Source organism: Xenopus tropicalis, chromosome 8, assembly GCF_000004195.4.
Source record: "Xenopus tropicalis strain Nigerian chromosome 8, UCB_Xtro_10.0, whole genome shotgun sequence".
In the NCBI taxonomy this organism is placed as follows: domain Eukaryota; kingdom Metazoa; phylum Chordata; class Amphibia; order Anura; family Pipidae; genus Xenopus; species Xenopus tropicalis.
Genome location: NC_030684.2, coordinates 1,367,389 through 1,388,129, shown reverse-complemented (window position 1 = coordinate 1,388,129; position 20,741 = coordinate 1,367,389). Strand labels below are relative to the sequence as shown.

Sequence of the window (20,741 nt, the reverse complement as noted above, 5' to 3'; positions counted from 1 at the left end):
ATGTATCTGCCAGTACCACTGATTCAGGGGGGGGGATCCCACAACTTCCCAGCCCCCCTGTAACTCCCCTTCCTTGTACCTATCTAATGTATCTGCCAGTACCACTGATTCAGGGGGGGGATCCCACAACTTCCCAGCCCCCCTGTAACTCCCCTTCCTTGTACCTATCTAATGTATCTGCCAGTACCACTGATTCAGGGGGGGGTCCCACAACTTCCCAGCCCCCCTGTAACTCCCCTTCCTTGTACCTATCTAATGTATCTGCCAGTACCACTGATTCAGGGGGGGGGATCCCACAACTTCCCAGCCCCCCTGTAACTCCCCTTCCTTGTACCTATCTAATGTATCTGCCAGTACCACTGATTCAGGGGGGGGGATCCACAACTTCCCAGCCCCCCCTGTAACTCCCTTCCTTGTACCTATCTAATGTATCTGCCAGTACCACTGATTCAGGGGGGGGATCCCACAACTTCCCAGCCCCCCTGTAACTCCCTTCCTTGTACCTATCTAATGTATCTGCCAGTACCACTGATTCAGGGGGGGGATCCCACAACTTCCCAGCCCCCCTGTAACTCCCTTCCTTGTACCTATCTAATGTATCTGCCAGTACCACTGATTCAGGGGGGGGGGATCCACAACTTCCCAGCCCCCCCTGTAACTCCCCTTCCTTGTACCTATCTAATGTATCTGCCAGTACCACTGATTCAGGGGGGGGGATCCCACAACTTCCCAGCCCCCTGTAACTCCCTTCCTTGTACCTATCTAATGTATCTGCCAGTACCACTGATTCAGGGGGGGATCCCACAACTTCCCAGCCCCCCTGTAACTCCCCTTCCTTGTACCTATCTAATGTATCTGCCAGTACCACTGATTCAGGGGGGGGGGATCCCACAACTTCCCAGCCCCCCTGTAACTCCCTTCCTTGTACCTATCTAATGTATCTGCCAGTACCACTGATTCAGGGGGGGGGGATCCCACAACTTCCCAGCCCCCCTGTAACTCCCCTTCCTTGTACCTATCTAATGTATCTGCCAGTACCACTGATTCAGGGGGGGGATCCCACAACTTCCCAGCCCCCTGTAACTCCCCTTCCTTGTACCTATCTAATGTATCTGCCAGTACCACTGATTCAGGGGGGGGTCCCACAACTTCCCAGCCCCCTGTAACTCCCCTTCCTTGTACCTATCTAATGTATCTGCCAGTACCACTGATTCAGGGGGGGGGATCCCACAACTTCCCAGCCCCCCTGTAACTCCCCTTCCTTGTACCTATCTAATGTATCTGCCAGTACACTGATTCAGGGGGGGGATCCCACAACTTCCCAGCCCCTGTAACTCCCCTTCCTTGTACCTATCTAATGTATCTGCCAGTACCACTGATTCAGGGGGGGGATCCCACAACTTCCCAGCCCCCCTGTAACTCCCTTCCTTGTACCTATCTAATGTATCTGCCAGTACCCTGATTCAGGGGGGGGGATCCCACAACTTCCAGCCCCCTGTAACTCCCCTTCCTTGTACCTATCTAATGTATCTGCCAGTACCACTGATTCAGGGGGGGGGATCCACAAACTTCCCAGCCCCCCTGTAACTCCTTCTTGTACCTATCTAATGTATCTGCCAGTACCACTGATTCAGGGGGGGATCCCAAATTCCCAGCCCCCTGTAACTCCCCTTCCTTGTACCTATCTAATGTATCTGCCAGTACCACTGATTCAGGGGGGGGGGATCCCACAACTTCCAGCCCCCTGTAACTCCCTTCCTTGTACCTATCTAATGTATCTGCCAGTACCACTGATTCAGGGGGGGGATCCCACAACTTCCCAGCCCCCCTGTAACTCCCCTTCCTTGTACCTATCTAATGTATCTGCCAGTACCACTGATTCAGGGGGGGGATCCCACAACTTCCCAGCCCCCCTGTAACTCCCCTTCCTTGTACCTATCTAATGTATCTGCCAGTACCACTGATTCAGGGGGGGGATCCCACAACTTCCAGCCCCCCCTGTAACCCCCTTCCTTGTACCTATCTAATGTATCTGCCAGTACACTGATTCAGGGGGGGGGGATCCCACAACTTCCCAGCCCCCTGTAACCCCCTTCCTTGTACCTATCTAATGTATCTGCCAGTACCACTGATTCAGGGGGGGGGATCCCACAACTTCCCAGCCCCCTGTAACTCCCCCTTCCTTGTACCTATCTAATGTATCTGCCAGTACCATGATTCAGGGGGGGGGGATCCACAACTTCCCAGCCCCCTGTAACTCCCTTCTTGTACCTATCTAATGTATCTGCCAGTACACTGATTCAGGGGGGGATCCACAACTTCCCAGCCCCCCTGTACTCCCCTTCCTTGTACTATCTAATGTATCTGCCAGTACCTGATTCAGGGGGGGATCCACAACTTCCAGCCCCCTGTAACTCCTTCCTTTCCTATCTAATGTATCTCTGCCAGTACTGATTCAGGGGGGGGGATCCCACAACTTCCAGCCCCTGTAACTCCTTCCTTGTACTATCTAATGTATCTGCCAGTACACTGATTCAGGGGGGGGGATCCCACAACTTCCCAGCCCCCCCTGTAACTCCCTTCTTGTACTATCTAATGTATCTGCAGTAATGATTCAGGGGGGGGGATCCACAACTTCCAGCCCCCCTGTAACTCCCCTTCTTGTACTATCTAAATGTATCTGCCAGTACCACTGATTCAGGGGGGGGAATCCCAAACTTCCCAGCACCCCTGTAACTCCCTTCCTTGTACCTATCTAATGTTCTGCCAGTACACTGATTCGGGGGGGATCCACACTTCCCAGCCGCCCTGTAATCTTCGCTTGTACGTATCTATGTATTGCAGTACCTGATTCAGGGGGGGGGGGGATCCCCAATTCCCAGCCCCCTGTAACTCCTTCTTGTACTATCTAATGTATCTGCCTAGATGATTCAGGGGGTGGGATCCAAATTCCAAGCCCTGTATCCTTTCTTGTACTATTAATGTATCTGCAGTAACCACTGGATTCAGGGGGGGGGGATCCCACAACTTCGCAAGCCCCCCTGTAACTCCCCTTCTTGTACCTATCTAATGTATCTGCCAGTACACTGATCTCAGGGGGGGATCCCAAACTTCCCAGCCCTGTAATCCCTTCCTTGTACCTATCTAATGTATCTGCCAGTAACACGATTCAGGGGGGGGATCCCACAATTCCAGCCCCTGTCCTCCCGCTTCCTTGTACCTATTAATGTATCTGCCAGTACCACTGATTCAGGGGGGGGGGATCCACAACTTCCGCAGCCCCCTGTAACTCCCCTTCTTGTACCTATCTAATGTATTGCAGTACCTATGATTCAGGGGGGGGATCCCACAACTTCCGCTCCCCTGTAACTCCTACTGCCTTGTACCTATCTAATGTAATCTGCAGTACCACTGATTCAGGGGGGGGGGTCCACAATTCCAGCCCCTGTACTCCCTTCCTTGTACTATCTATATGTATCTGGCAGTACACTGATTTCAGGGGGGTCCGAAACTTCCCAGCCCCCTGTAACTCCCTTCCTTATACCTATCTAATGTATCTGCAGTACCACTGATTCAGGGGGGGGTCACAACTTCCAGCCCGCCTGTAATCCTTCTTGTACTATCTAATGTATCTGCCAGTATACTGATTCAGGGGGGGGATCCCACAACTTCCCAGCCCCCCTGTAACCCCCTTTTGTACCTATCTATGTATCTGCAGTACCACTGATTAGGGGGGGGATCCCACAACTTCCCAGCCCCCCTGTACTCCCTTTCGCTTGTACCTATCTAATGTATCTGCCAGTACACTGATTCAGGGGGGGATCCACAACTTCCAGCCCCCGCTGTACTGCCCTTCCTTTGTACCTATCCTAATGTATCTGCAGTACCTACTGATTCAGGGGGGGGGGATCCCACAACTTCCAGCCCGCCCTGTACTCCCCTCCTTGTACTATCTAATGTATTGCAGTACACTGATTCATTGGGGGGGGGGATCCACAACTTCTCAGCCCCCTGTAACTCCCTTCTTGTAGCCTATGCTAATGTATCTGCAGTACCATGATTCGGGGGGGGATCCCACAACTTCCAGCCCTGTAAACTCCTTCCTTGTATATCTAATGTATCTGCCAGTACACTGATTCATGGGGGGGGTCCCACCACTTCCAGCCCCCCTGTACTCCTTGTCTTCTTGTACCTATCAATGTATCTGCCAGTACCATGATTCAGGGGGGGGGGTTCGCCACAATTCCCAGCCCCTGTAACGCCCTTCCTTGTACCTATCTAATGTATCTGCCAGTACCACTGATTCAGGGGGGGGGGTCCACAACTTCCGCAGCCCCCCTGTAACTCCCTTCCTTGTACTATCTAATGTATCTGGCCAGTACCAATGATTTCAGGGGGGGATCCAAATTCCCAGCCCCGGCTGTAGCTCGCCTTCCCTTTACCTATCAATGTATCTGCCAGTACCCACTGGATTCAGGGGGGGGATCCCACAACTTCCAGCCCCTGTGACTCCCTTCCTTGTACCTATCTAATGTATCTGCCAGTACACTGATTTCAGGGGGGGGGATCCACAATTCCAGCCCCCCTGTAACTCCCTTCCTTGTACCTATTAATGTATTGCCAGTACCACTGATTTAGGGGGGGGATCCCACAACTCCAGCCCCCCTGTAACTCCCTTCCTTTGTACTATCTAATGTATCTTGCCAGTACCACTGATTAGGGGGGGGATCCCACGAACTGTCCAGCCCCCCCTGTAACTCCCCTTCCTTGTTACCTATCTATGTTAATCTGCAGTACACTGATTCAGGGGGGGGGGATGCCACAACTTCCAGCCCCCTGTAACTCCGCTTCTTGTACCTATTAATGTATGCTGCGATAGCACTGGATTAGGGGGGGGGGGGATTCACAACTTCCAGCCGTGTAATCCCTTCCTTGTACCTATCTAATTGTATTGAGTACGACTGATTCAGGGGGGGGGGATCCCACAACTTCCAGGCCCTGTACTCCCTTCCTTTACCTATCTAATGTATCGTGCAGTACTACTGATTCAGGGGGGGGCCCACATTCCCAGCCCCCCTGTACTCCCTTCCTTGTACTATCTAATGGTATCTGCAGTACCACTGATTCCAGGGGGGGGATCCCACAACTTCCCAGCCCCCTGTACTCCCTTCCTTGTAACTATTAATGTATCTGCCAGTACCACTGATTCAGGGGGGGGAATCCACAATTCCGCAGCCCCTGTAAACTCCCCTTGCTTGTACCTATCTAATGTATCTGCAGTACCACTGATTCGGGGGGGGGGATCCCACAAATTCCCAGCCCCCTGTACTCCCTTCCTTGTACGCTATTAATGTATCTGCCAGTCTAACTGCTCTCGGGGGGGGGGATCCACAACTTCTCCGCCCCTGTATCGCTTCCTTGTACTATTAATGTATTGCATCTACTGATTCAGGGGGGGGGGATCCCACAACTTCCAGCCCCCCTGTTCCGCTTCCTTGTACTATCTAATGTTCTGCCGTACCATGATTCAGGGGGGGGGGGATCCACACTTCCATCGCCCCCTGTAACTCGCCTTCTTGTACCTATCTATATGTATCATGCCAGTACCAACTGATTTCAGGGGGGGGATCCACAACTTCCCAGCCCCCTGTAACTCCCCTTCCTTGTACTATGCTAATGTTATCTGCCAGTAACACTGATTTCAGGGGGGTCCACAACCTTCCCAGCCCCCTGTAACTTCCCTTCCTTGTACCTATCTAATGTATCTGCCAGTACCACTGATTCTTACTCCATGGGTTCCTCCATTATGGGTTTTTCCATCATGGCTTCCTCCTCTGTTGGTTCTTACTCCATGGCTTCCTCCTCCATTGGTTCTTTCTCCATGGGTTCCTCCATCATGGCTTCCTCCTCCATTGGTTCTTACTCCATGGGTTCCTCCATTATGGGTTTTTCCATCATTGGTTCCTCCTCCATTGGTTCTTACTACATGGGTTCCTCCAATATGGGTTTTTCCATCATTGGTTCCTCCTCCATTGGTTCTTACTCCATGGGTTTTTCCATCATTGGTTCCTCCTCCATTGGTTCTTACTCCATGGGTTCCTCCATTATGGGTTTTTCCATCATGGCTTCCCTCCTCATTGGTTTCTTACTCAATGGGTTCCTCCATTATGGGTTTTTCCATCATGGCTTCCCTTCTTCATTGGTTCTTACTCCATGGGTTCCTCCATTATGGGTTTTTCCATCATTGGTTCCTCCTCCATTGGTTCTTACTCCATGGGTTCTGCATTTAGGGTTTTTCTATCATTGGTTCTTCTCATGGTTTCTTTCTCCGTGGGTGTTCCTCCTATATGTTCATCCTCATTGGGTTCTTATCCCGTGGGGGTTCCTCCTCATGGCTTCTCCTCCATTGGGTTTTTACTCCATGGGCTCCTCATTATCGTTTTTTTCGCATCATGGTTCCTCCTCCATTAGTTCTTATCATGGGTTCTCCATATGGTTTCCATCATTGGTTCCTCTCCATTGGTTTCTATCCAGGTTTTTTTCCTCCTTATGGGTTCCTCTCAATGGCTTCCCTTCATTAGGTTCTTACTCCATGGGTTCCTCCATTATCGTTTTTTCCATCACTGGTTCCTCCTCCATTGGTTCTTACTCCATGGGTTCCTCCATCATGGCCCCCTCCCCCCATTACCTTAGTACAAGTATTACTACTAATATTAAAAACACAAATGAGCCTTTTATTACAGTAAGTTGAATTCTTATACAGTTGTGATTGAAACCAATGAATTGCCCCCCCCCAATGATACAGAGCAACTGGCGGTTACTGAGCGGTTGCTTTTTCTGGGGTTCAGTGCCGGCGGCCAGGCCTTGGCGGGTCCCTAACATTGTGGCCCTGCAGCACCGTAAGCCGTTGGGGTAATTTTTTCCCATTTACTGGGTGAGGGGCAAGGGGACCTAATTCTTCTCCCTCCGGATGGGGCAGGGGGTCCGGCAGCCCCGGGGCAGCTCAGCACTCAATCACATTTTTACACTCTTCCTTCTCCTCCACCCGCTTGGTCTGCCTGTTGATGGGGTCACAGCGCACTCGGGGGGTCCCAGAGAAAAACACATCCACTAACTTGCCCGTCTGAGTGAAGGTGGTCTCACTAGGGAGAGACAGAGGAGACAGTCGTGAGAGACACTCCTACTGGCACACCCAGTCACACCTATTCGCACTCTCCGCCACACCCACTGGCACACTCAGTCACACCCACTGGCACACTCAGTCACACCCACTGGCACACTCAGTCACACCCACTGGCACACTCAGTCACACCCACTGGCACAGTCACACCCACTGGCACACTCAGCCACACCTACTGGCAGACTCAGCCACACCTCCTGGCAAACCCAGTCACACCTATTCGAGCTCTTCCGGCGCACACCATGGCACCTCAGTCACACACCACTGGCACAGTCACACCCACTGGCAACTCGCACCCTACTGGCAGATCAGCAAACACTCTGGCAAACCAGTCAACCTATTCGACTCATCGCACACCACTGGCACACTCAGGTCACACCCACTGGCACAGTCAGACCACTTGGCACAGTCAGTCAACCCACTGGCCAGTCACATCCACTGGACATAGTCACACTCCTGGCACACTCAGTCACACCTCCTGGCACAACCCAGTCATCACGTATTGCCACTCAGCCAACCCACTGGCACACTCAGTCACACTAATTCGGCACAACTTCCAGCACACCCATGGCACACTCAGTACTACTCTCTGGCACACCCAGTCACGACCTATTGCGCACACTCATGCCAACACTGGAACCTCAGTTCACAATTCCCTTACCACCCAGTTACACCCTTCCTGGCAGCACTCAGTCACCTATTCGCACACTCGAGCCACACCCCTGGCACATCTCAGTCCACCACTGCATACTTAGTCACCTACTGGCACACTCATCACCTATTCCACACTCAGCACACCTCCTGGCACACTCAGCACACCTCTGGAGCACTCAGCACACTTGGCACACTCAGCCACCTCCTGGCACACTCAGCCACACTCCTGGCACATCTCAGCCACACCTCCTGGCACATCATGGCCACACACCTCCTGGCACATTCAGTCAACTATTAGACACTCAGTACCTACTGGCACATCAGTCAACCTATTTCGCACACTCAGTCACACCTCCTGGCACACTCAGTCACACCTATTGGCACACTCAGCCACACCTCCTGGCACACTCAGCCACACCTCCTGGCACACTCAGTCACACCTCCTGGCACACTCAGTCACACCTATTCGCACACTCAGCCACACCCACTGGCACACTCAGTCACACTCTGACAGCACCTCAGTCACACCTCCTGGCACCTCAGTCACACCTATTTCGCACACTCGCCACTCCTGGCAAACTCAGCCACATTGGCACACTCAGCACCTCCTGCACTATGGCACACCTCCTGGCACATCAGTCACCTATTAGAACTGCAGTCACAACCTATCGCACACTCACAGTCACACTCTGGCACACTCAGTCACACCTATTCGCACACTCAGTCACACCTCCTGGCACACTCAGTCACACCTATTCGCACACTCAGTCACAACTCCTGGCACACTCAGTCACACCTATTTGCACACTCAGCCACACCTACTGGCACACTCAGCCACACCCATTCGCACACTGCAGGCGCTTGTGACACCCCAACACAGGCAGTTGGGGCGCTAGGCACATATGCCAATGGGGCGGTACTTACGGGTAGTCGGGATACACCGGCTGGCACACCCTCTCCCTCTTTCTCTCGGATTTCCCGCAGGGAGGGGAGCACAGGCCCCACTCACTCCACTCTGACCAATTATTTTCATCATCTGTAGTGCAAAGAAACGTGCAAATTAGTGCAAGCTCCGCCCAGAAACCCAGGACTCCGCCCAGAAACCCAGGATGTGTAACAAATAGAGAAGCGACTCACAGCGACACCCCTCGGCGTTGTAGCAACTGCGGCTCTCCCGGTGGTTGGACTCGCACCATTTGCCCCCGAATTTATCCCCCTCGCACTCCCGCTTCCTGCTCTGCGTCCCCACCTTCTTGGTACACGTGATATCCTCCTGCAGGCGGGCACACGGGCTCCACGGCTGCCATTGGCTCCACGTCCCGTCCACTGGAAGGAGGGAAAAAAACCATGAGATTTGCCCCCGGCCAATGAGACAAAGCAGCCATCATACACAATGAGGAGCCTTAATGGCTGCAATACTGGGAACATCACTTCCTGCTGCAGGATAAGCCCCTCCCACTACTCAAACATGAGTACAGGATTGGCCAACTGTGAAATAACTTCCTAACATGGGAAGTAATTGTTTCATTCCCAGCAAGGGCAGCATTGGGGGCATCAGCGCACTGGCACGCCCACTGGCACATCCACTGGCACATCCACTGGCATGCCCACTGGCACATCCACAGACACACCCACTGACATGCCCACTGACACACCCACTGGCACATCCACTGGACACAACCCACTGCTACAAACGCCACATGGCACATCCACTGGCACACGCCATGACACCCACTGGCAACACCCACTGACAAACGTCCACTGGTACAATCCATGACAAACACTGACACGCCCACTGGCAGTCAGCTGGGGACACCCCACTGAACACCCCCCAACTGGCCACACCACTGGCACATCCGACTGGCCCCGACTGACATCCCCCCCCACTTGGCACACACCACATGGCAGCAACCGACTGCACCCCACAATGACACCATCCCATTGACATGCGCACTTGGCACATCCCCACTGACGACGCGACTTCCTGGCTTTTTGTTATTGCACATGTGTTGCCTGGTGTCGGGACCCTCACAATATCTCCCCCCATGTTTGGGGGCCGGGGAATCACAGACCCTCCTTTCTCTCACTCGGCCGATGCCGCAGGTGACGGAACATTCGGAGTCCGAATTCCAGGCCCCCCAACCCCCGGCAACTGCAGAGAAACAATAGAATCAGCACTTATCGGGGGGAGGGGTGGGTGGGTTCATATAATTATTTGGGGGGGTCCGATCAGCAGCATTTAGTTACCCCGTACCAGGTTATGGTTCTGCAGTGGCAGGTTGGAGACCCAGGAGTTTAACCCCCTACAGATCATATTAAGGATCTCTACACTTCATGAGTGATGTCACAATCGTAACCAATGATCAGATCTGTTGCCCCCCCCAGGGGCTTTAGCCGCTACTTCTGTCAGACTATAACCCCCAGCATTCATAGCCAGCCTGAAGGTTCTACCTGTGAGCTTAGAACCTACCCGAGCAGCAGAACTTGGGCCCATGTGATTAAGTCATGGAACAGGGATGTCACAATGGGGAGGAGTAACGGGGGTATTACCAGTCTTAGGGCAAACGAGGGTATTTCCCACCTGGGCAGAAGGGCAGAGAGGTGCAGTCCTGAACTTGCTGGTCTTCCTGGAGGCAGGGCCTCCCCGGGGGGTCGCGAGAGGGCGGGGGGCTGTTGCACTGGCGCTGGCGATGCTGCACGGGGAAAACTCCGGAACCTTCCTTTATACACGATCCAGAACATTGGCCCCAAGGGCCCCAACTGCCCCAGGCCCCGTGAGCTGCAAGGAAAAGGGCAAACGTGTCATTGAGCCGGTAGGGTAACTGGGGAAATGTATTGCCCCTGCCCCCCCCGGGTACTTACTGGGGCAGATCTGCTTGGTGTCGCACATTTCGGTTTGTAACGAGCTCCCGGCGCAGGATCCGCCGCACTGAGGCGCTGGGTGGTCGCACCGTCGGCTTCTCTGGGTCGTCCAGCTCCTGGCTAGCGTTTTAACCGAGCAACTGACATGGCGACCAGGGGGACAACAAGCCATCCTCTGGGGGGGCACAAAACGGAAAAAAAAAAAAAAAACCCCTTTTTTGGGTTTTTTTTAAGTTGGGATTGGGGGGGGGGGGGGGCGGGGTTTTTTCCGTATGGAACACAGGAAATACTGAGGGGTCTCTGGGGTAAACTGTAGGTCTGTCTCTTAGCAAGAGAGGTCTCTTTGACTCACCCAGGGTGCTGTTCACTCTCCTACCCCTACTCACACTCCTACTCAATCCTATCTAACCCCTTACTCAACTCTCATACCCCTACTCCACACTGCCTACCCTATCACTCTCCTACCCCTCTGCACACTCCTACCTAACTCACTCTCTACCCTCACTCAACTCTCCTACCCCTACTCACTCCTACTCACACTCCTACCCCTACTCACTCTCCTACCCTACTCACACTCCTACCCCTACTCACTCTCCTACCCCTACTCACACTCCTACCCCTACTCACACTCCTACTCACACTCCTACCCCTACTCACACTCCTACTCACACTCCTACCCCTACTCACACTCCTACTCACACTCCTACCCCTACTCACACTCCTACTCACACTCCTACCCCTACTCACACTCCTACCCCTACTCACACTCCTAACCTACTCATCTCCTACTCACACTCCTACCCCTATCACACTCCTAACCCCTACTCACACTCCTACCCCTATCACACTCCTACTCACACTCCTACCCCTACTCACACTCCTACCCCTACTCTCACTCCTACCCTACTCACACTCCTACCCCTACTCACTCTCCTACCCCTACTCACACTCCTACTCACACTCCTACCCCTACTCACTCTCCTGACCCTACTCACACTCCTACCCCTACTCACCTTCCTACCCCTACTCACACTCCTACCCCTACTCACTCTCCTACCCCTACTCACTCTCCTACCCCTACTCACACTCCTACTCACACTCCTACCCCTACTCACTCTCCTACCCCTACTCACACTCCTACCCCTACTCACTCTCCTACCTACTCACACTCCTACCCCTACTCACACTCCTACTCACACTCCTACCCCTACTCACACTCCTACTCACACTCCTACCCTACTCACACTCCTACTCACACTCCTACCCCTACTCACACTCCTACTCACATCCTACCCCTACTCACAACACTCCTACACCCTACTCACACTCCTACCCCCTACTCACTCTCCTACTCACACTCCTACCCTACTCACACTCCTACCCCTACTCACACTCCTACCCCTACTCACACTCCTACTCACACTCCTACCCTACTCACACTCCTACCCCCTACTCCACACTCCTAGCCCCTACTCACACTCCTACCCCTACTCACTCCTCCTACTCAACTCCACCCTACTCACACTCCTACCCCTACTCACATCCTACCCTACTCTCACTCCTACCACACTCCCTACCGCCTACTCACACTCCTACCCCTACTCACACTCCTACCCCTACTCACTCTCCTACCCTACTCACTCTCCTACCCCTACTCACACTCCTACCCCTACTCACACTCCTACCCCTACTCACTCTCCTACCCCTACTCTCACTCCTACCCCTACTCACACTCCTACCCCTACTCACTCTCCTACCCCTACTCACACTCCTACCCCTACTCACTCTCCTACCCCTACTCACTCTCCTACCCCTACTCTCACTCCTACCCTACTCACACTCCTACCCCTACTCACTCTCCTACCCCTACTCTCACTCCTACCCCTACTCAACACTCCTACCCCTACTCTCACTCCTACCCCTACTCACACTCCTACCCCCTACTCACTCTCCTACCCCTACTCACACTCCTACCCCTACTCACTCTCCTACCCCTACTCACTCTCCTACCCCTACTCACTCTCCTACCCTACTCACACTCCTACTACTCACTCTCCTACCCCCCATTCACTCACTCTCCTACCCCTACTCACTCTCCTACCCTAACTCACACTCCTACCCCTACTCACACTCCTACCCCTACTCACTCTCCTACCCCTACTCACTCTCCTACCCCTACTCACTCTCCTACCCCTACTCACACTCCTACCCCTACTCACTCTCCTACCCCTTCACTCTCTACCCTACAACTCTCCTACCCCTACTCACACTCCTACCCCTACTCACTCTCCTACCCCTACTCACACTCCTACCCCTACTCACTCTCCTACCCCTACTCACACTCCTACCCCTACTCACACTCCTACCCTACTCACACTCCTACCCCTACTCACTCTCCTACCCCTACTCACACTCCTACCCCTACTCACTCTCCTACCCCTACTCTCACTCCTACCCCTACTTACTCTCCTACCCTACTCACACTCCTACCCCTACTCACACTCCTGCCCCTACTAACTCTCCTACTCACACTCCTACCCCTACTCACTCTCCTACTCACACTCCTACTCACTCTCCTACTCCTACTCACACTCCTACCTCACTCTCCTACCCCTACTCACTCTCCTACCCCTACTCACTCTCCTACTCACACTCCTACTCACTCTCCTACCCCTACTCACACTCCTACCCCTACTCTCACTCCTACCCCTACTCACACTCCTACCCCTACTCTCACTCCTACTCACACTCCTACTCACTCTCCTACCCCTACTCACTCTCCTACTCACACTCCTACTCACTCTCCTACCCCTACTCACACTCCTACCCCTACTCTCACTCCTACCCCTACTCACACTCCTACCCTACTCTCACTCCTACCCCTACTCACACTCCTACCCTACTCACTCTCCTACCCTACTCACACTCCTACCCCTACTCACTTCTCCTACCCCTACTCACTCTCCTACCCCTACTCACTCTCCTACCCCTACTCTCACTCCTACCCCTACTCAACTCTCCTACCCCCATTCACTCACTCTCCTACCCTACTCACTCTCCTACCCCTACTCACACTCCTACCCTACTCACACTCCTACACCCCTACTTCAACTCTCCTACCCCTACTCACCCCTACTCACTCTCCTACCCCTACTCACACTCCTACCCTACTCACACTCCTACCCCTACTCACACTCCTACCCCTACTCACTCTCCTACCCTACTCACTCTCCTACCCCTACTCACTCTCCTACCCCTACCACACTCCTACCCCTACTCACTCTCCTACCCCCTACTCACTCTCCTACCCCTACTACCTCCTACCCCTACTCACCTCTACCCCTACTCACACTCCTACCCCTACTCACTCTCCTACCCCTACTCACTCTCCTACCCCCTACTCACTCTCACTCCTACCCCTACTCACTCTCCTACCCTACTCACACTCCTACCCCTACTCACTCTCCTACCCCATTCACTTCTCTCTCCTACCCCTATCACTCTCCTACCCCTACTACACCACTCCTACCCCTACTCACTCTCCTACCCCTACTCACACTCCTACCCCTACTCACACTCCTACCCCTACTCACTCTCCTACCCCCTACTCACCTCCTCCCTACTCACACTCCTACCCTACTCACTTCCTACCCCTACTCCTCTCTACCCTACTTCACTCCTACCCCTACTCACACTCCTACCCCTACTCTCACTCCTACCCCTAACTCTCACTCTACCCCTACTCCCACTCCTTACCCCTACTCACACTCCCCACACTCCTACCCCTACTCACTCTCCTACCCTCCCTCCACTCCTACCCCTACTCACTCTCCTACCCCTACTCACTCTCCTACCCCTACTCACTCTCCTACCCTACTCACACTCCTACCCCTACTCACTTCCCTACCCCCATTCACTCACTCTCCTACCCCTACTCACTCTCCTACCCCTACTCACACTCCTACCCCTACTCACACTCCTACCCCTACTCACTCTCCTACCCCTACTCACTCTCCTACCCCTACTCAACACTCCTACCCCTACTCACTCTCCTACCCCCATTCACTCTCTCTCCTACCCCTACTAACTCTCCTACCCCTACTCACACTCCTACCCCTACTCACTCTCCTACCCCTACTCACACTCCTACCCCTACTCACACTCCTACCCCTACTCACACTCCTACCCCTACTCACACTCCTACCCTACTCACTCTCCTACCCCTACTCACACTCCTACCCCTACTCACTCTCCTACCCCTACTCTCACTCCTACCCCTACTTACTCTCCTACCCCTACTCACACTCCTACCCCTACTCACCACTCCTGCCCCTACTAACTCTCCTACTCACACTCCTACCCCTACTCACTCTCCTACTCACACTCCTACTCACTCTCCTACCCCTACTCACACTCCTACCCCTCACTCTCCTACCCCTACTCACTCTCCTACTGACACTCCTACCCCTACTCACACTCCTACCCCTACTCACTCTCCTACTCCACTCCTACTCACTCTCCTACCCCTACTCACACTCCTACCCCTACTCTCACTCCTACCCCTACTCACACTCCTACCCCTACTCTCACTCCTACCCCTACTCACACTCCTACCCCTACTCACTCTCCTACCCCTACTCACACTCCTACCCCTACTCACTCTCCTACCCCTACTCACTCTCCTACCCCTACTCACTCTCCTACCCCTACTCACTCTCCTACCCCTACTCACACTCCTACCCCTACTCACACTCCTACCCCTACTCACTTTCCTACCCCTACTCACTCTCCTTCCCCCATTCACTCACACTCCTACTCCCTTCTGACCCCTGTAGGTACTTACCTGGGCAGCAGTTCTGCAGGGAGCAGGCTCTCACCTCCACCTTGTTGCCCTCGCAGTCCCCTTGCCCCGTGCAGACCCTGTCCCTTCGCTGCACCCCGTCCATACAGGACACAGTACAAGGGCCCCAGGGGCTCCATTCGCTCCATTCGGCAGGACTGGGAGAGACAGAGGGGCCTGAGTTAGAAAGTGTAGGAATGGACCTATTTCTGCCCCAAAGTAGGCGGAGTCCTGGGTTTTATCCCACCGCCCCGGTGTCAGTTCGTGGGTCACTTGCCTCCTATTGGCTCCAGCTCTATAGGTGACTTTATTACAGTCATTCTAGCCCTTTCCCTGGATAGGATAATGAGCAATAGGCTACACCCCATAGGCTGAACCCACAGGCACCCAGTCTGCACCCACACACACACCCAGTCTGCACCCACACACACAGGCACCCAGTCTGCACCCACAGGCACCCAGTCTGCACACCCACAGGCACCCAGTCTGCACACCCACAGGCACCCAGTCTGCACACACACAGGCACCCAGTCTGCACCCACACCCACAGGCCACCCAGTCTGCCACCCACAGGCACCCAGTCTGCACCCACACCCACAGACACCCAGTCCACACCCACAGGCACCCAGTCTGCACCCACAGGCACCCAGTCTGCACCCACACCCACAGGCACCCAGTCTGCACCCACAGGCACCCAGTCTGCACCCACACACACAGGCACCCAGTCTGCACACACACAAGCACCCAGTCTGCACCCACAGGCACCCAGTCAGCACCCACAGGCATCCAGTCTGCACCCACACCCACAGGCACCCAGTCCACACCCACAGGCACCCAGTCTGCACCCACACCCACAGGCACCCAGTCTACACACACACAGGCACCCAGTCTGCACCCACAGGCACCCAGTCTGCACACACACAGGCACCCACACCCACAGGCACCCAGTCTGCACACACACAGGCACCCACACCCACAGGCACCCAGTCTCCACCCACACCCACAGGCACCCAGTCTGCACCCACACCCACAGGCACCCAGTCTGCCACCCACACACACAGGCACCCACAGGCACCCAGTCAGCACCCACACACACAGGCACCCAGTCTGCACCCACAGCACCCAGTCAGCACCCACAGGCACCCAGTCTGCACCCACACCCACAGGCACCCCAGTCTGCACCCACACACACAGGCACCCAGTCTGCACCCACAGGCACCCAGTCAGCACCCACAGGCACCCAGTCTGCACCCACACCCACAGGCACCCAGTCTGCACCCACAGGCACCCAGTCTGCACCCACACACACAGGCACCCAGTCTGCACCCACAGGCACCCAGTCAGCACCCACAGGCACCCAGTCTGCACCCACACCCACAGGCACCCAGTCCACACTCACAGGCACCCAGTCTACACCCACAGGCACCCAGTCTGCACCCACACCCACAGGCACCCAGTCTACACCCACACACACAATCTGGGTCCCGGGTGACAATGGTTTGTCCCCCCCACTCAAGGGCCAATCAGCAGCCATAGAAATCAGTTCCTTTATCTGCCACAGCAGGGGGGCCCCATGTCAGGAGAAGGGTTAACCCTTTCACTACAGACAGACATTACACATTAGTGACCCCCCCCATGAGCTGTATATCAGTGGGGTACACGTGCTGGCCCCCCAGTTTGGGAAACACTATACTCAGGGAGATATGTAGGTGCAAGCTGGCAGTACCCCGGGGGGGGGGGGCATTAGTACTGGGGCAATTCTGTGCCTATATAAAGTGCAGGTTGTGCCCGGCTCCCAGAATGCCCTTCTCTCACCGGCAGGCCTGGCACGGGGCATCGGCGCCACGCTTGAAGCTGTACTTGATATTCAGGCAACAGTCCTCCTCGCTCACCCCCCCGCCCAGCAACTCCCCGCAGCCCCCCGTCCGCTCATCAAAGTCACTGAAACACACGACTTCCTCCGACACTGGGGGGGCAAAAACAAAGTGGCATTAAATACCCTCTCTGCCCCCCCCCAAACACCCTCCCAGAATGAATCAGCCCCCCCAGCACTCACCTGAGCAGGGCAGGAGGGCCCGACCCCCCAGAATGAATCAGCCCCCCCCCCCAGCCACTCACCTGAGCAGGGCAGGAGGGCCCGACCCCCCCAGAATGAATCAGCCCCCCCCCCAGCACTCACCTGAGCCCACCCCCCCGAATGAATCAGCCCCCCCAGCACTCACCTGAGCAGGGCAGGAGGGTCCGACCCCCCAGAATGAATCAGCCCCCCCCAGCACTCACCTGAGCAGGGCAGGAGGGTCCGACCCCCCAGAATGAATCAGCCCCCCCAGCACTCACCTGAGCAGGGCAGGAGGGCTCACCCCCCCAGAATGAATCAGCCCCCCCAGCACTCACCTGAGCCCCCCGGAATGAATCAGCACCCCCAGCACTCACCTGAGCAGGGCAGGAGGGCCCGACCCCCCAGAATGAATCAGCCCCCCCCCCAGCACTCACCTGAGCAGGGCAGGAGGGCCCGACCCCCCCGAATGAATCAGCCCCCCCCCAGCACTCACCTGAGCAGGGCAGGAGGGCCCACCCCCCCAGAGTGAATCAGCCCCCCCAGCACTCACCTGAGCAGGGCAGGAGGGTCCGACCCCCCCAGAATGAATCAGCCCCCCCCAGCACTCACCTGAGCAGGGGCAGGAGGGCTCACCCCCCCAGAATGAATCAGCCCCCCCAGCACTCACCTGAGCCCCCCGGAATGAATCAGCCCCCCCAGCACTCACCTGAGCAGGGCAGGAGGGCCCGACCCCCCAGAATGAATCAGCCCCCCCAGCACTCACCTGAGCCCCCCGGAATGAATCAGCCCCCCCAGCACTCACCTGAGCAGGGCAGGAGGGCCCAACCCCCCCAGAATGAATCAGCCCCCCCCAGCACTCACCTGAGCAGGGCAGGAGGGCTCACCCCCCCAGAATGAATCAGCCCCCCCCAGCACTCACCTGAGCAGGGCAGGAGGCCCAACCCCCCAGAATGAATCAGCCCCCCCCCCCCAGCACTCACCTGAGCAGGGCAGGAGGGCTCACCCCCCCAGAATGAATCAGCCCCCCCAGCACTCACCTGAGCAGGGCAGGAGGGCTCACCCCCCCAGAATGAATCAGCCCCCCCAGCACTCACCTGAGCCCCCCGGAATGAATCAGCCCCCCCAGCACTCACCTGAGCCCCCCAGAATGAATCAGCCCCCCCAGCACTCACCTGAGCAGGGCAGGAGGGACCCCCCCAGAGCCAGCAGCCAACCCAGCGACAGGAGGGACATTTTGGGGTACAAACTCGCCTCTCACTTCCCCACAATAATAAGAGTTTCACTTCCCTCCCGGGTAAAAAGGCTCAGAAATTCCACCCCCAGCCCCCCAGTCCCCCCCCCCGGCCCCTTCTCTGATTGGTCCGTCCCTTTGTGAAAAGAATACAAGCGCCCCCTCCCACGGTGGATGTTGAAATCTCCCTGGGGGGGGGGGGGGGAGGCTGCAGAGATAGGGAGGAAATGATTAGTGAGGATTAAAGGGCAACTAAGGCTGAAATAGAAAAAGAAGCCGGTAACTAGTGCCCCCCCAGGGCCCATTATTAACCCCCCAGGGCTAGAAATGCCCTATTCCAAGCAACTTTGCAATTGGTCTTCCTAATTATTTCTTATAGTTTTCTTTGCAGCTTTCAAATGGGGGTCAGTGACCCCGGCAACCAAACCCTATTGCTCTGTGAGGCTCCAGTTTTATTGTTACTTTTTATTCCTTATCTTTCTATTCAGCCCCTCCCCTATTCATATACCAGTCTCTCATCCAAACCAATCCCCGGTTGCTAAGGTAACTTGGACCCTAGCAACCAAAACCCTATTGCTCTGTGAGGCTCCAGTTTTATTGTTACTTTTTATTCCTTATCTTTCTATTCAGCCCCTCCCCTATTCATATACCAGCCTCTCATCCAAACCAATCCCCGGTTGCTAAGGTAACTTGGACCCTAGCAACCAAAACCCTATTGCTCTGTGAGGCTCCAGTTTTATTGTTATTGTTACTTTTTATTCCTTATCTTTCTATTTAGCCCCTCCCCTATTCATATACCAGTCTCTCATCCAAACCAATCCCCGGTTGCTAAGGTAACTTGGACCCTAGCAACCAAAACCCTATTGCTCTGTGAGGCTCCAGTTTTATTGTTATTGTTACTTTTTATTCCTTATCTTTCTATTCAGCCCCTCCCCTTTTCATAGTCCCATCTCTGGTTTAAACCGCTGCCTGGTTGCTAAGGTAAATTAGACCCTAGCAACCAGCTAGCTGCTCAAATACCAAATGGAGATCTGCTGAACAAAAAGCTAAATAACTAAAATAAAACCATAAAAAATGAAGACCAATTGCAAATTGTCTCAGAATATCAGTCATATCCCTTTTACTGCTGCCCCTACATGGGGCACTTACACGGGTACCTGCCCCTGTGCCATAGACTTGCCTTCTTATTGGTATAGGGAAACCTTCTATAAGAAGCCCTGGTGGGGCATGCTGGGAATTGTAGTTTGGGGAATGGCAGCTTGGCTCTGGTGCAGTAGGGAGGGCTCGGTGCCGAGTATCGGGGGGAGGGAATGGGGCAGGCTGCAGGGGGGGGGAAGCCAAGAGCCCGGGGCAGACAAAGGGCCACATGATTAACTGCCGGGTCCGGATTTAGGGGATTATTCCATAGAAAGATAAAGATGTTTAAAGGGCAAATATTCCCATTGGCAAAGCAAGCTCCTGCCATTCCTCCTGCTGATTGGCTGCTGTTCCCGGGGGATGTCAGAGCGGGCAATATGGCAGCACCCGGGGGCCGAGGGCAAGTTGTGCCAACATGCCAGACTGTGTATCCAGGGCCACAAACCCCACATCAACCTGCCCCTCCCCCTGTTACCCCCAAATCATTCACTTGCCCCTCCCCCTGTAACCCCCAAATCACACACCTGCCCCTCCCCGTTACCCCCAAATCATTCACTTGCCCCTCCCCCTGTTACCCCCAAATCACACACCTGCCCCTCCCCGTTACCCCCAAATCATTCACTTGCCCCTCCCCCTGTTACCCCCAAATCATTCACTTGCCCCTCCCCGTTACCCCCAAATCACACACCTGCCCCTCCCCGTTACCCCCAAATCATTCACTTGCCCTTCCCCCTGTTACCCCCAAATCATTCACTTGCCCCTCCCCCTGTTACCCCAA

At 54.9% G+C, this 20,741-nt stretch overlaps 1 protein-coding gene across 1 annotated transcript; it reads right to left on the bottom strand.

Annotated features, from left to right (window-relative positions):
- Positions 1 to 6,713: 6,713 nt before the first annotated feature.
- cfp (complement factor properdin) lies at positions 6,714 to 18,853 on the bottom strand (the record flags this gene model as incomplete). The annotated part of the gene is given in 13 exon segments (NM_001011066.1): positions 6,714 to 7,142; positions 8,759 to 8,870; positions 8,972 to 9,164; positions 9,828 to 9,829; positions 9,831 to 9,986; positions 10,416 to 10,613; positions 10,697 to 10,807; positions 10,809 to 10,817; positions 10,820 to 10,839; positions 10,841 to 10,871; positions 15,540 to 15,694; positions 17,352 to 17,502; positions 18,768 to 18,853. Coding segments are annotated over 13 exon segments (1,338 nt in total), but the record flags the coding sequence as incomplete, so codon positions are not given.
- Positions 18,854 to 20,741: the final 1,888 nt, after the last annotated feature.